Source organism: Grammomys surdaster, unplaced genomic scaffold (assembly GCF_004785775.1).
Source record: "Grammomys surdaster isolate TR1022 unplaced genomic scaffold, NIH_TR_1.0 125504, whole genome shotgun sequence".
In the NCBI taxonomy this organism is placed as follows: Eukaryota; Metazoa; Chordata; class Mammalia; order Rodentia; family Muridae; genus Grammomys; species Grammomys surdaster.
Window position 1 is genome coordinate 1128421 of NW_021620360.1, and position 14075 is coordinate 1142495.

General features: G+C 53.1%; 2 protein-coding genes across 3 annotated transcripts in view; one reads left to right on the forward strand and one right to left on the reverse strand.

Annotated features, from left to right (window-relative positions):
• The window catches only part of Vars2 (valyl-tRNA synthetase 2, mitochondrial), an 11519-nt gene extending 5239 nt beyond the window's left edge, over positions 1–6280 (forward strand). For both annotated transcript variants that reach the window (XM_028786427.1, XM_028786429.1), the window contains exons 12-29: positions 367–494; positions 592–695; positions 948–1029; positions 1641–1717; positions 1796–1871; positions 2087–2192; positions 2333–2403; positions 2488–2613; positions 2744–2848; positions 2932–3000; positions 3098–3176; positions 3266–3393; positions 3476–3628; positions 4274–4480; positions 5286–5397; positions 5478–5653; positions 5752–5874; positions 5959–6280. In XM_028786427.1, coding sequence (XP_028642260.1) covers positions 367–494; positions 592–695; positions 948–1029; positions 1641–1717; positions 1796–1871; positions 2087–2192; positions 2333–2403; positions 2488–2613; positions 2744–2848; positions 2932–3000; positions 3098–3176; positions 3266–3393; positions 3476–3628; positions 4274–4480; positions 5286–5397; positions 5478–5653; positions 5752–5874; positions 5959–6054 — 2018 coding nt within the window. In that variant the 3' untranslated portion in view covers positions 6055–6280. The remainder of the gene's footprint in view (positions 1–366; positions 495–591; positions 696–947; positions 1030–1640; positions 1718–1795; positions 1872–2086; positions 2193–2332; positions 2404–2487; positions 2614–2743; positions 2849–2931; positions 3001–3097; positions 3177–3265; positions 3394–3475; positions 3629–4273; positions 4481–5285; positions 5398–5477; positions 5654–5751; positions 5875–5958) is intronic.
• A 6054-nt stretch (positions 6281–12334) lies between these two features.
• Sfta2 (surfactant associated 2) lies at positions 12335–13142 on the reverse strand. Its single transcript, XM_028786363.1, has 3 exons — positions 12931–13142; positions 12678–12766; positions 12335–12537 (listed from the first exon to the last, which is right to left on the reverse strand). The coding sequence occupies exons 1-3, from the start codon at positions 12986–12988 to the stop codon at positions 12448–12450; spliced, it is 237 nt and encodes a 78-aa protein (XP_028642196.1). The 5' UTR covers positions 12989–13142; the 3' UTR covers positions 12335–12447.
• Positions 13143–14075: the final 933 nt, after the last annotated feature.

Below are 14075 nucleotides of genomic sequence, written 5' to 3' on the forward strand. Positions count from 1 at the left end.
GGATGTGGGGATGATGGAGACTGGAGGGGATAAGGCCTGGGATGTGGTAGGGATGATGGAGGCTGGAGGGGATGAGGCCTGGGATGTGGGGATGATGGAGGCTGGAGGGGATGAGGCCTGGGATGTGGGGATGATGGAGACTGGAGGGGATAAGGCCTGGGATGTGGGGATGATGGAGGCAAGAGGGGATGAGACCTGGGATGTGGGGATGATGGAGGCTGGAGGGGATAAGGCCTGGGATGTGGTAGGGATGATGGAGGCTGGAGGGGATGAGGCCTGGGATGTGGGGATGATGGAGGCAGGAGGGGATAAGGCCTGGGATGTGGTTTCTTGAAGTCCAAGTCTCAGAGCAGCTGTTTCCCCCAGGGGCAGTGAAGGTGACTCCTGCTCACAGTCCAGCGGATGCTGAGATGGGGACCCGGCATGGCTTGATCCCACTGAGTGTCATTGCAGAGGATGGGACCATGACATCCCTCTGTGGAGACTGGCTGCAGGTGGGTCGAGCCTCGGTGTCACCCTGTCTCCTATAGGTGCACTCTGCTCTGCCTTCCCGTCTAGCCTGAAGCCTCTGATATTGTCACTTTCCCCCAGGGTCTTCACCGATTCGTGGCCCGGGAAAAGATCATGTGCACACTGAGGGAGCGGGGCCTGTTCCGGGGCCTGCAGGAGCACCCCATGGTACTGCCCATCTGCAGGTAGCCCTGCTCTAATCCTTCCTTATTCCCGAATAGGAATGGACGAAGTTTACGAGGGACGGCAGGGCGGGCTCTATGCCCTGATCAGAGGGGAGGTTCCGTTTGAGTTGGGGTCCTGTGGCCCACGCTGGCCTGGGACTCCTCAGCCTGTCAAGTGTTTGGATCATAAAGGGTGCCTCTAGGCTGGGCTTCTGTGAGATTTTGTCACAGCTGTTCCTTAGCTCGTGGGCCTCTCACCTGCTCTCCTCGCAGCCGTTCCGGGGACGTGGTGGAGCACCTGCTGAAGAGCCAGTGGTTTATCCGCTGCCAGGAAATGGGGGACCGAGCTGCCAAGGCAAGGGCCGGTGTGGGGAAGGACTGGGCCTCAAGTGGGGTCTGAGGATCATGATAAAGTTCAGAGTGGAGAACCTCCTGTCATAAGGGCTCTGGTGGTGACAGGAAGGGGGCCTGCAGGGCTGGCTTGTGCCCTTGTTCTAGCCCAGAATCTCTGTGCACAGCATGCAAGGTCCTTCTGATGTTTCTTGATGTTTTGGGGGGAGTAGGTAATGAGATGGCTTAGCAGGGAAAGGCTCTAGCTGCCCAACCTAGCCTTGGTTCAGTCCCCCAAACCCACATGGTGGAGGGAGAGAACCAAACCCCCAAGTTGTCCTATGACCTCCATACTTGTGTGCCTGTACATCATACGTGCACACAAATAATAGACATACATGCACAAATTTTAAAACTATTTGTGTGTGTGCTATGTGAAGACAAAAGGGTGAACTCGGGTTGTCACCGTGTGAGCCCAGCTCTTGTGAACCTGCTAGGCTGTCCCACTGGGCACCCTTCTGAGGTGTTTTGTTTGGTTTTGAGACAGGGTCTCACTGTGCAGTCCTAGCTGGCCTGGAACTCACAGAGATCTACCTGCCTCTGTCTGGGATTAAAAGCATATGCTATCTTTAACAGGCTGTGGAGTCAGGGGCTCTGGAGCTCTGGCCCTCCTTCCACCAGAAGAGCTGGCAACACTGGTTTGCCCACATTGGGTAAGTGGGGGGCCTTCCATGAAGGTGGACGGGGGACCCAGTCATCACGTTGAGGTGTCAGTGGTGTCCTCTTTACAGGGACTGGTGTGTCTCCCGGCAGCTGTGGTGGGGCCATCAGATTCCAGCCTACCGGGTCGTCGGTGAGAATGCAGAGGTCAGTGAGAACCAACTGAGTGTGGTAGAGCGAGTCTCAGTCAGGGTCAGATAGTAGCCGAGGTGGGGGTGGGGGCTCTGTGTGGAACCTACTGTGTGACAGTCCATCTGAGCGTCTTTCTTTCCCCTTGAGGAGCCTGCCACTCAGCACTCAGGAGACAATGTGAAAACTGAGTCTCACACCATCCCCTGCTTGTCTCTCCTCAATTTTTTCAGGATGACAGGAAGGAATGCTGGGTGGTCGGACGGTCAGAGGCTGAGGCCAGAGCGGTAGCGGCAAAACAGACAGGGAGGCCAGAGGCAGAGCTGACCCTGGAGAGGGGTGAGTAGCTGGCAGGGCAGATCTTTGAGGGCTGCTGGAATCGGGGCAGATGGCGAGCCCCTGTGGGTGGGATCAGCAGCAGGGCCTGGAGGCCTCAGGTACTAAGGCTCTGGCCGCCCCCTTCCCTGTTTTGTCTGCAGACCCTGACGTCCTGGACACTTGGTTCTCTTCAGCTCTTTTCCCCTTTTCTGCCCTGGGTTGGCCCCGAGAGGTGAGATGGGTTGGAAGGGAGAGTGTGAAGGTGGGCACAGACCGGCCGTGGCAGGCCTGCCCCTTACTGCTCATCTCACTCTAGACGCCAGACCTCGCTCACTTCTACCCCCTCACACTTTTGGAAACGGGTAGTGACCTCCTGATGTTCTGGGTGGGCCGCATGGTCATGCTGGGGACCCAGCTCACTGGGCAGCTCCCCTTCAGCAAGGTAATGTACTCTAGTGCCCGCCCATCCCCAGACACCTGTTCCTGAGCGTGCCTTCAGATTCACTTCCTATCCTAACTAAGTGCAGAAGCCGTGAGCCTAAGTCCTTTCCGCTGACCCTCCGTGTCTCCAGGTGCTTCTTCACTCCATGGTCCGGGACAGGCAGGGCCGGAAGATGAGCAAGTCCCTGGGGAATGTGCTAGACCCACGGGACATCATTAGTGGGCAGGAGCTGCAGGTAAGAACAAAGGCTTTATTTTTTTAGCTGGGGATGAAGAGGTCTGAGGCGAGCAAAGGGAGTCTGACCCCTCTCTCCTCCAGGTGCTGCAGGCCAAGCTGAGAGACGGCAACTTGGACCCGGGAGAGCTCGCTGTTGCAGCTGCAGCACAGGTGAGCACTTTGGTCTTTGTCCAGGCCTCTTTCTTGACTGCCAGCTTTCTCCTCAGCCTCAATGGCACTGGCCACGCCTGTCTTCCCTTGGCTGCAGAAAAAGGACTTTCCTTACGGGATCCCCGAGTGTGGGACGGATGCCCTGAGATTTGCACTATGCTCCCATGGAATCCTGGGTAAGCCTTGGTGTGCGGTCTGGCAGAGGGTGTCTGTGTGGACAGCCCCACTGGCTGAGGTTGAGCAGACTCCTTGTTCTTCCCCCAAGGGGGCGACCTGCACCTGTCTGTCTCTGAGGTCCTGAACTACCGCCATTTCTGCAACAAGCTCTGGAATGCCCTGCGCTTTATCCGCCGTGCCCTGGGGGATAACTTTGTGCCCCAGCCAGCAGAGAAGGTAGGAGGGAGGGGTAAGCCTGGAGGGGTGGCAGGGACAGGGGGGTCCAGCCATCCAGGTCCTCATGGCCTCCTGCTTGCAGGTAACTCCCTCTTCTCCCATGGACGCCTGGATTTTGAGCCGTTTGGCCTTTGCTGCCAATGAATGCGAGAGAGGTTTCCTCAGCCGGGAGCTCTCGCTTGTTGCCCACACCCTGTACCACTTCTGGCTCCACAATCTCTGTGATGTCTACCTGGTGAGTGGTAAGCTGGTGGTTTCTCCTGGAACCGAGTGGTGTGTGGTGGTCCAGAGCTCTGCGGGTACACCCAGTGCTCCCCCTTCACGAGCCTGGGCTCTGTAGTATATAGCCCAAAGTATATAGTATAGTTGCCAGCCTATCCTAGTGAGGAAGAAGGCTGGAAGTCTAGAAAACTCTCGGGCAAAGAGGCAGTGGGGGTTTCTTCAACCCCAACTGCTGCTGCATTTAGAATGTGAGCAGCTGTACACTGGGGGGACAATCAGTGTGGTGGGTTTCAGACGAGGGTCTTTAAGCAGTGTCTAGGACAGTCACTAGAGTGACTTGTCCACCTTGGTTTCCTACTCAGGGTAGGCAGTGGTGGCTGTGGTGCTGATACCCTGTTTCTCAGCCTTGTTCCAGGGCAGAGGGCATAGCTCCTTGGTAGACCTGCCTGGGGAGAGTGCTCAAAGGCTCTGGGTTTTATCCCTGGCACTGCAGACAAAAACACTGCCCCCTTCCTCTCCCCAATCTCTGAGAATCACTGGGCCTGTTTACACACACGTCCAGGGCTAGCATGGTGTCAGTGACAGTAACTTAGCATGTGCCTCACCTCACCCAGGGTTGTGGCGGGGCTGTTGTGTTACCCCTCAGTTCCCTCCTTAGGAAGCGGTGAAGCCAGTGTTGTCGAGTGCATCCTGTCCCCCAGGACCCCCTCAGGTCCTGTTCTCCTGTGCAGATGTTGGTCTGCGCCTCCTCGCCCCACTCATGCCCTTCCTGGCAGAAGAGCTTTGGCAGAGGCTGCCCCCCAGGCAAGGTGGTCCCCTTGCCCCCAGCATCTGTGTGGCCCCTTACCCCAGTGCCCACAGCCTGGTGAGTCATGGGCAGGGATCCGGGAAGCAGGGCAGCCTTCTGATGGCTGAAGGTTGTAGGATTACTGTGTTACCCATGAAGCTTTTCACATGGGATTCCAACTCAGGTTGCCACATTTGCTGGGCAAGCATTTACCTGCTGAGCCATTTCCCCACCCCCACTTTTCTATGTAACCCTGGCTGTCCTGGACTCATCCCACGTACCTCTGCCTCCCAAGTGCTGGGATTAAGGCCTGTGTCACCATGCCCAGCCCAACTGTTTTTGATACTGTCACTGAATTGCTGTTTTCAGCCTCAAGAATTATTGTGAGTTTGAGGCCAGCCTTAGTCCACATATTAAAAGTTCCAGGACAGCCCAGGACTACATAGACTCTACTTAGAAAGAGGAAAGTCTAGGGCTGGAGAGGTGGCTCAGCAGTTAAGAGAATTTCTTCTTACAGAAGACCTGGGTTCATTTTCCACATCGGTGGCTCATAGCTGTCTGTGACCCCAATTCCAGGGGATCTGGCAGGCACACATTACATGTGAATGCTTGCTTACAGAATATCCATACAAAGTAAAATTGTTCTAGATTGTGTTTTGATAGCATTTATATTTCTAGCTCAGTTGGGATCGGTTGCTACCTTCAGAGTGAGTACAGATATCAGCCACTGGTCGTGTAAACCCTTAGGTGACACCTCACATGCTGCCCTGCTCCTGGAGGTGGAGCAGTGTGCACGCTCCTGAGGAGGTGAGGGAGGGGGAGAGGGAGTAGAGCCAGGAGAATCAATGCCTGTTTCCCTGCTGACTCTGGGTTTCTTCATCAGGAGTCCTGGCGCCAGCCAGAGCTGGAGCGCTGCTTCTCCAGAGTCCAGGAGGTTGTGCAGGCACTGAGGATGCTCCGAGCTACCTACCAGCTCACAAAAGCCCGACCCCAAGGTGAGGCTGGTCCTGGTGGATGATAGCACGGCCGGAGCTGATGCCAACACTGACCTTTTCACCGTCCCTGTCTCCATCAGTGCTGCTGCAGTGCTCGGATCCGGGAGAACAAGGCCTAATCCAGCCCTTCCTGGAGCCTCTGAGCGTCCTGAGCCACTGTGGGGCTGTAGGATTCCTGCCCCCAGGGGCAGCAGCTCCCTCAGGCTGGGCAGTGGCCCCACTGGGTGACACTACAAAGATCTGCATGGAGCTGCAGGTGACTAGAGGGGTTGGAGGGACCCCTGAGGAGGGAAGGGCCTTTGGGTAGAGGCTGGGCAGGCTGCAGGTGTCTCTAACTCCTCCCCTGTTCTGCAGGGCCTGGTGGACCCCCAGAGCCAGCTATCCCGGCTAGCTGCCCGAAGGCAGAAGTTACAGAAGCAGCTTGATGACCTCTTGACCCGGACCGTGTCAGAGGGTTGTGCAGAGAGGCAGCGGAGGGTAAGGCTGAGGATGCCTGAGTTTCTAGCAGGGTGTGGGGCAGGGAGGCCAGTTCATTCTTTCTCATCTTTTCTCCTTGTCCAGATTTCCTCCCTCCATCTGGAACTGTCAAAGCTGGACCAGGCAGCCTCCCACCTACAGCGACTGATGGAGGAGGCGCCCCGTGCCAGGGAGCTCTGAAACTGATGGAGGAGGCTCCCCATGCCAGGGAGCTCCACTCACACCTCGGCCAGCATTCCTCCCTCCTCAGACCTGTTCTCAAGGACAGATCTGCCTGCTGTTGGTGCAATGGGACCTCAGAGGCGACACGGACCACCTTCCTCATTCTGTAGGAGGGAGCAGATTGGAAAGTCCCTACAGTTGGAGAATGAGGAGGAGATGGAGATAAAAAGATAAACCCCAAGCACTCCGAGTGTGATCCTTTTCCGCCCTGTGCCTCGCCCTCTCCAGTGCTCCAGGAAGAGGGAGGCTGCCTAACAACGCACTGTTTTGCTTCGTTTTAGACAAAGATGCCAGAGAATGAAGTAATTTCCCAACTCATCAAAAGGAGTTTAGCCTAGCTGATCAGCATAACTGGGGCACAGCTCCTTTCTGTGGCAGTAGCAAAATTTCAAACATGGTGGTAACTCTGACAAGCACTCCTGTTGCACGCAGAAGTACCGGGTTTGGGCTCCATGTCTCTGCCCCTTCCGCCTTTTTTTCCTGACACAGTAACCACATCCAAGACCCACTTTAGCTACTACCATGTGTCTGCACTCTTCCTGAAGGGAAGGTTTCCTTATTCCTCCCTCTGGGGTCACCGGGTAAGACAGCCAATTTAAAAGTCATCAAATGGCCAGGGAGAAAAGGGTGGACGAGGGAACCAAGCTAATCTTAGAAAGATGCAGTTAAGCAAAGACTTCTGGGAGGGGCAAGAAAGTGTCCCACATAGAAGGATCAAGAGAAAAACCGAGATGGAACATTCTGGGCACTCAAGTACCAAGGGAGGCCATTGTGTGGGGAGGAGCACGCAAAGCGAGGCCTAGAGGAGGCGAACAGCGAGCCGTGTGGCGGGGAACCGTGCTGGTTACACTGACTGGCTGCCGTAATAAAAGCATCTGTTATTACAGAGGTTAGCATTGAAAGAAACATGGTCTGAAATGGAAGCTCTTTCCTCAAAGATATTAACGCCTCCTACTTCTGTATTGTTGGACAGAGTATCATCACATGGCTAACCCAGCTGCAAAGGGAGGCAGGCAGGCGTTCCTTAGAAGCCAGGTTTCCAGCTAAAATGCACATGGCTTTTTACCAGTCCTATGAAACGTCACAGGCCTGGCCTACTACCCCAGTATCAACAAGAGCAGACGGCCATTCTCTGTCCTCCAGGGTTACCTCTGGTACCCGTTTCCTATTTGGTCCCCAGGAGAGCAGGCTGGAGACCTTTTGGGGGAAACAACAGGTTACTTAAGCTGCACACCTGAGACCAGTATCAGTAAAACAGGTTGCACACAGTTCACAGATCTTTTTAGACTCTGCCTGCAAAGTTCCAGATACATGCTGGGCCTGCATCCAGCCCAGTGTGTTTGCCGTCCACTCTGCCCACTTATCAAGAGAAACTGTTGCCATGAGGCCAAGGGTTTAAGGTAGAAAACCATCGTAAGGAGTGGACCTTTAAGGAGGCCTCAAACTGTACGTAGTGGTGCAGGGTTATCTTAACTGGGAGGAGTCAACAGCCCCTAAGCTAGCAGGATATTACGGACACTGTAAGGACACTCTTGGCTACTAGGATAGTAACATCTCCCAACTCCCAGAGCTGCCTTGACCATAGCGACCAGGCCAGAGGCAGGCTGAGGGGTGGTATCTAAGGTGGGAAAGTAATGGTGAATACGGTAGTCAGGCTAACAACTACATGCCTGCTCTTAACCACCGGAAGCTGAGCTGGAACCCAAGAAGACAGTGATTGCATGTGCACAACCATCTGACTTCAAAGCCCCAGGACTAACCCCTTGTTCTCCCGACCCTGCAGGAGTGAGCAGTCCTTGGTACACACTGAGGCGCCCCTATTGCTTCTGGGGACTGCCCTGAAAGTGCCTTCTTCACTGACAACCCCTAGCTGAAGCCTGCAACAGCTAGCTTAGCAAACCTGCAACAGCTTCTCCAACTTCACCAGCAAGGAATCGGCCTACCCACCTCTCAGCCACGCCAGGATCTGCTCAGCCTCAGACTGACTTGGTTTTTACACACTGATACTTCCCACTAGAGGTCCCTTTTTAGGAAGTGTGTGGGGGCAGGGAGTTGTCTGCCAGTTTTTATTGAAGTCAGGTCCTTATTCAGAAAAATATCAGGTGTTCCTTTCTTTGACCCACGATCAGAGAGATCTCCACGAGCAAGGACACAGTCTAGGGGAACCTCTGCCAATGATACCCATCTGTAAACAAGATACTGGAACTCTAGAGCACCCTTGGAGATTTTACTGGTCTCGTATGGGTACCTGTATCTTCTCCCTTCTTATTGGGACCAAGAAAGAAAAGGGGAGCTTACTCAGACTAATGAATTTCCTTGCCTATATAAAATCACCACTCAAAACAAAATTGGGGGGCTGGAGAGATGGCTCAGTGGTTAAGAGCACTGACTGCTCTTCCAGAGGTCCTGAGTTCAATTCCCAGCAACCACATGGTGGCTCACAACCATCTATAATGGGATCCGATGCCCTCTTCTGGTGTGTCTGAAGACAACTACAGTGTACTCACAAATAATTCTTTAACAAAACAAAACCAGAGTAGAGGTTTCATTTAAACCTTTCCCCCCTCAAATTTATAATCTGAAAGCAAGCCCAGCACCCAGGCTGAATTGTTTACCACAGGTGCCTGTGATCGAGAGAATACGGAAGGTTCTTTTCTCCTCTGCCCGTTTATGTCACAGCAACTGGCAACTAAAAACAAAAGTGGACACCCAGGGTGTAATAGGGTAGAAATCCACACAGTAAAGAGAAAAAAGAAAAGAAAAGAGAGAGAGAGAGAGCCTGGAGATGCTGAGTAGAGAGATCTGTGAAGACCCAGTGACCCGTTCAACTCTAGCCCCTCCCTCCACAAGCAGGTGAGCCTTACTGGCAGCAGCTTGTCCAGCACCTGACCCTGGGCTGCTGCAAACTCAGACTGCAGTTGGAACCTCCTGCAGATCTAGGCAAGCCTTCAACCCTTCAACGCCAGAGCCCCACTATAGCCTCACTATAGCCCCATAAGCTTTGTTATGTTTCCTCTGTTTTTATCCTCACTCCCCCATAAGCCTTCAGATCCTTAACACTCTGTGTCCCGGCCAAGCCAGGGGAGAGATCCGCACACACAAGAGGGTGGGGGTAGGGGTCTCTGGAGTCGGGAGATCCTGGGTTAGAGGAAGGGGTATGGGAGGAGGGATCATTTGTCCTGTTCTGAACAAACAGCAGAAGCCCCTCAGGGTACCAACATCCAACAAAGCCTTCTGACTACCCGACAGAACCCCCTGACCCTGCTCACCTCTAGCCGCCTCCATCAGATTTTCAGGCATCTTCCACCTCCAACTCAAATCAAGTTTGGCATCACTTCCCTCTGTATCAGAAAACTTCGAGACCACTTTGGATTTTCCTAAGCTACAGCGGCTTAGGAACCAGTCAAGAGAGGCTGAAGGCACGTCTCAGCTCTTCAGAGAACCCAAGCTCCATTTCCAGCACCCAGGTCAGGTGGCTCACAATTGCCCGGAACTAGTGCCAAAGCCTCTGGCTTCAGGTGAACGCGAGCGAGCACACATGCGCAAATCTTCCCTGCCCCCAGAACTGCCTACCTTCAGTTGCCTACCCTCAGCAATTCACAGCTCAAGGGCCGAAGACCAGGCAGAGGAAGCTAAGGACCTGCCCCAAGGCCCTTTCTTGGGTGTAGTGAGTGGGGAGTCTGTTTCTCTGACCCTTCTTCCCCAGTGCCTTGGGGTCTGGTTTGGTCTCCTTGCATAGGAGTGATGGTTTAACCCTCCACTCTGGTTCTCGAGAGAAATCTCAATCCAGCCACAAGAACTCCAAGCCTGTTCTCCTTACTCCTAGCCGGGGTGGAACTGACTGGGGTTCCCATCAGCTTGACTTGGTCAGGGTGTCTCTTTGCTTGGAAGGGGCCCTTGGAGAGCTAAAGAGGGCGACTTACGAGTCCGTCTGGCAATTTTCAGTTAAGTATACTACCTTGGATAGAAGTCTTCTCAAGTCCTGGATAAGATGTCCCATAAAATATAACGGGGTGTTGTTGGTCACGGAGGGGCTGCTGAGTGTGTCCCCCGGGAGAACAGAACATCCAAGAGAGAAGACCAAGCTGTAGAACAAGAAAAGTAACAGCTCCAAGGAAGACGTCAGCTAACAGGAAGCTGCCTTGGGTATCGTACGTGGTCCCTGGGTCTTCCTCATTCAGCTATTGGCAGTTCAGAAGCCCCGCCCCGATGCCGTCCTGCCATTTCTCAAAATGTCTTCTGCGAACAAGATGTACCTAGTTCAGGGAGACTGATTTTTATTTTCCTTGTCTATGTCTCTCTAACTCTCATTCAGCTAAGGTGAACCCCAAGGCATTAGCTCCACTGTACTACTTTAGGAAAATAACCTGGAAGCTGCACCCTGATAACCCCGTAAAGCCCTTCAAGCTGGGCTGAAGAATAGACCTCTGTCCACTCCTCAAGCCTCAGCTCCCAACACATCTGTAGTCTGCACACCTGACCCATGTAGGTCACCTCCTTACTGGTACAGTCCAAGGACAAGTAATAGAGCGAGGGTATCCATTGAGGACTTGTAGTTCCCTCTCCCTGATGCTCCGTGTTCCAGCACAGTTACAAAGAATTGGCAAGGCAAACTTCTGCTTCCTTCTTTTCTATGCTTTCTCATCTTCAGAAACGTTCTCTGCTGGAATGTTGTGCGCTTCCACGAGAGTCAGCTCTTATATGGGGGTGATAGTGTCAAGGTAGGGACTGGGAAGGACAAGAGCCATCATCTCAATACTCCCAAGGGGTCCCTCAGGTCTAGGCTACAAGATTTACTCTATGAAAAGCCAAGATAATTTGCTTCTTAACACAGGGACTCACTATGTAGCCCTGGCTGTCCTGGAACTCACTGTCTAGACCAGGCTAGACTAGAACTCAGATATCTGCCTGACTCTGCCTCTGGAACACTGGAATTAAAGGTATATGCCCCTAAGCCGAGCTCAGGAGTCAGGTAAAAGTAGGAAGAGGAGGGCTTTAGAGATGGCTCAGTGGTTAAGAGCACTGACTGCTCTTCTAGAAGTCCTGAGAGTCCTGAGTTCAATTCCCAGCAACCACATGGTGGCTCACAACCATCTGCAATGGGATCCGATGCCCTCTTCTGGTGTGTCTGAAGACAGTGACAGTGTACAAAATAAATGAATCTTAAAAAAAAAAAAAAAAAAAGGAAGAGGACTCTGGATTTCCTAAAGCATTTAAACTGGTAAGACTGGGTCCTTTCTCTGCATCAGTCTATCCCAAATGTACTCACCTGTCATGTGTCCCAAATGACAGACCCCATGGTACATCTCTCCCAAGTTTACCCACATTGTTCTTAGAAGAGTCAGAGGAGGCAGGCATTGATGCCGGCATTGCCACCATCCCTGTCTCGTGGGTGTATAGAATAGAAGCTTGGAGAGGATAAACCCTTTGTCTAGAACACCTGCAATCACAGGCGGATCACACCTGTGTCCACATGCACAGGTGCCACACACTCCTCTAACAGCTGTCTCCCTACAGCACAGGGGGACCTATTGGCCACTTCTCAGCTGAGCCCCTCTTCCTTCAGAGCTCTCTCTACCCGGATTTCCACCCTGACCAGCCATGCAGGCCACACAGGATCCTGGGGCTCAATAAAATCCTGCTTAAACCAAGGCACTGTATGGTACCTAGTTTCTTGGCTGCTGTTGGACCTCGGGGGAGCAACCTTCTATAAGCTTTTTTTGGGGGTGGGGGTTGAGACAGGGTTTCTCTTTATAGCCCGGGCTGTCCTGGAACTCACTCTGTAGACCAGGCTGACCTCGAACTCAGAAATCTGCCTGCTTCTGCCTCCCAAGTGCTGGGATTAAGTGCCCGGCTTCTAAAAGCTTTCTAAGAGAAGAGAATGAGGCCTGTTACGGAACATTCAGGAGTGCTACATGCGACACATGGAAAAAGCCAGCAGTGTAGAGACCCACAACAGCATGAGTGTTCAAAAAGAGCTCAGCTGGAGGGGCGGGTGTGCACTCGCAGGTGTGTGTGTGTGTGAACGTGCACACATTGTGTGCTGCATGTGCACATGCATGTCTGTCTGTCTGTCAATCTGTATGGAGTTACTTATATTTCAGACCTCTGTGGTGTAAAGGGAGAGTCACTTGTCACCCCTGCTCAGGGAACAGGAGGAATCAGTCCGAGAACCTGGCATGCAGCTCCCTTTTCCTGTCTGCCCTGTGCTCACAGACCCACTGGACATACTGAACGAATCACTATATTCCACGTGTTTATTAGCCTGCAGCAGGGCAAGGGCCTGCTAGATCAAGGCATGCTCACTCCCCAAAAGCTGAATGCTTCAGGCCTACACGGCGTCAGCGGCTCTCAGGCTCTGCAGGTGAGGTGGTGCGGTGACGGCCCTTTATAATGAAGGGTGACATTGGTCCCTGATGGAAGGTGGAGGAGGAGGCAGATCTGGGGAACAAAAACCGATTCAAGGATGAGGTCTAAGATGGTACCTCACTCCCTGCTTGACTCAGCCAGGCCCCAGCAGAGACCTGCATGCACCCAGAGAATCACATAGCACCGCCCTAACCCTGCTTCCAAAAAACTACCTTTTGGAGCATGTCCAGAGCGCTGGAGTCCTGGGAGACGTTGGCCTGGAAAGCCTTGGTCAGCTTTACTTGCAAAGTCACCTTTGGCCCTGGGAACACAAAAACTCGGCTCGGTCAGGGTCATGTTACCCCCTCCCTTGGGGGCAGGGGATACACATGTCCCATATCCCTTCCAGGCTCAGAATCAAGGAATTGCCTCTCCTTCTCTCCCCTGTCCATGTCAGGGATCTAGGTGTCCACCCTCCAGCCTCACCTGCATGTGAGCTGCTGAGGAGGGCCAGGAAGAGGAAGAGGCTCATCAAAGACTCCATTGTGGCTACCCCACGTCTCCAACACCAGAAGAGATGTGGAAATAGACTCTCTCTACCCTGGGTCTTCAGTACCAGTGTTGGGGGCACCAAGAGAACATGGCAACTGGATTTTCTAGTTTTCCCAGAGCAGTTCACATGACTCTCGAGAGGGCCACTCACTAAATCCTAGGCAATTTGGAGGGGTCCCCCCCTACCCTCCAGGAGAAGGTGCTTGAAAAAGAGGCAGGAATAAAGAGGGGGGCCTCCTGCAGTATCTGGGCCCCACCTAAGTCTGGGTCCTTCAGTGGTTCTTGAGGGATTAATGATTAACTGTTCTTGGCTGTCATCATTCCTGCCAGGGAACGGCTCTGGAATGTGGGCCCCAAGGGAGGGGTGGACGAGGCCCAGCTCCTCCCGCAGCCAAGGGATGTCTTAACGTCCCTAGCCTCAGTGGCTTTCCAGGCAGGGAGGAGCTTCCATTGCTTCCATCTTTGAGAGATTTTATTTTTATTTTATATGGGTGCCTGCTTGTATGAGCACCACATGTGTGCAGTGGTCACAGAGGCCAGAAGAAAGTATCAGATCCCCTGGAAACAGATGGCTATGAGCTACCATATGGGTGCTGGGAATTGAACCCGTGTCCTTTGGAAGATCAACAAGAGCTCTTAACCACCTGAGCCATCTCTCCAGCTCCAATGCTAGACCTTTTACATGACTGTTAGAGATGAACTCAGGTCCTCACGCTTGTATGCTTTGAGCTCAATAATAATTCTTCTTGTTTATTCTTCTCTTATGTAGCCTTAGCTGTCCTGGAACATGCTCTGTAGACCAGGCTGGCTTGGAACTCACAGAAATCCTCCTGCCTCCGCTTCTGGAATGCTGGGATTAAAGGTGTGGGCCAGCACCACCTGGCTCTAACCATATTCCTAAATAGTACCTATGTGTGATAGGTGCTGACCATCACTGCCATCTGGTGATGTGAACACAAATTCACAGAAGTAGCTGAGCCCTGGGGGGAAATGGGAGTGCTAGCCTGTACCTCACATGAGCACATATATGTGAAGCACACACATGTGAAGCACACACATGTGAAGCACACACATGTGAA

Excerpts from the sequence above, each read along its gene's own strand:
- Sfta2 (XM_028786363.1), bottom strand. The coding sequence starts at position 12,988 with ATGGAGTCTTTGATGAGCCTCTTCCTCTTCCTGGCCCTCCTCAGCAGC. Across the intron at positions 12,767-12,930 it reads CCTCAGCAGCTCACATGCAG|GGCCAAAGGTGACTTTGCAA; the intron begins GTGAGGCTGGAG and ends TTGTGTTCCCAG. Across the intron at positions 12,538-12,677 it reads CTCTGGACATGCTCCAAAAG|ATCTGCCTCCTCCTCCACCT; the intron begins GTAGTTTTTTGG and ends TTTGTTCCCCAG.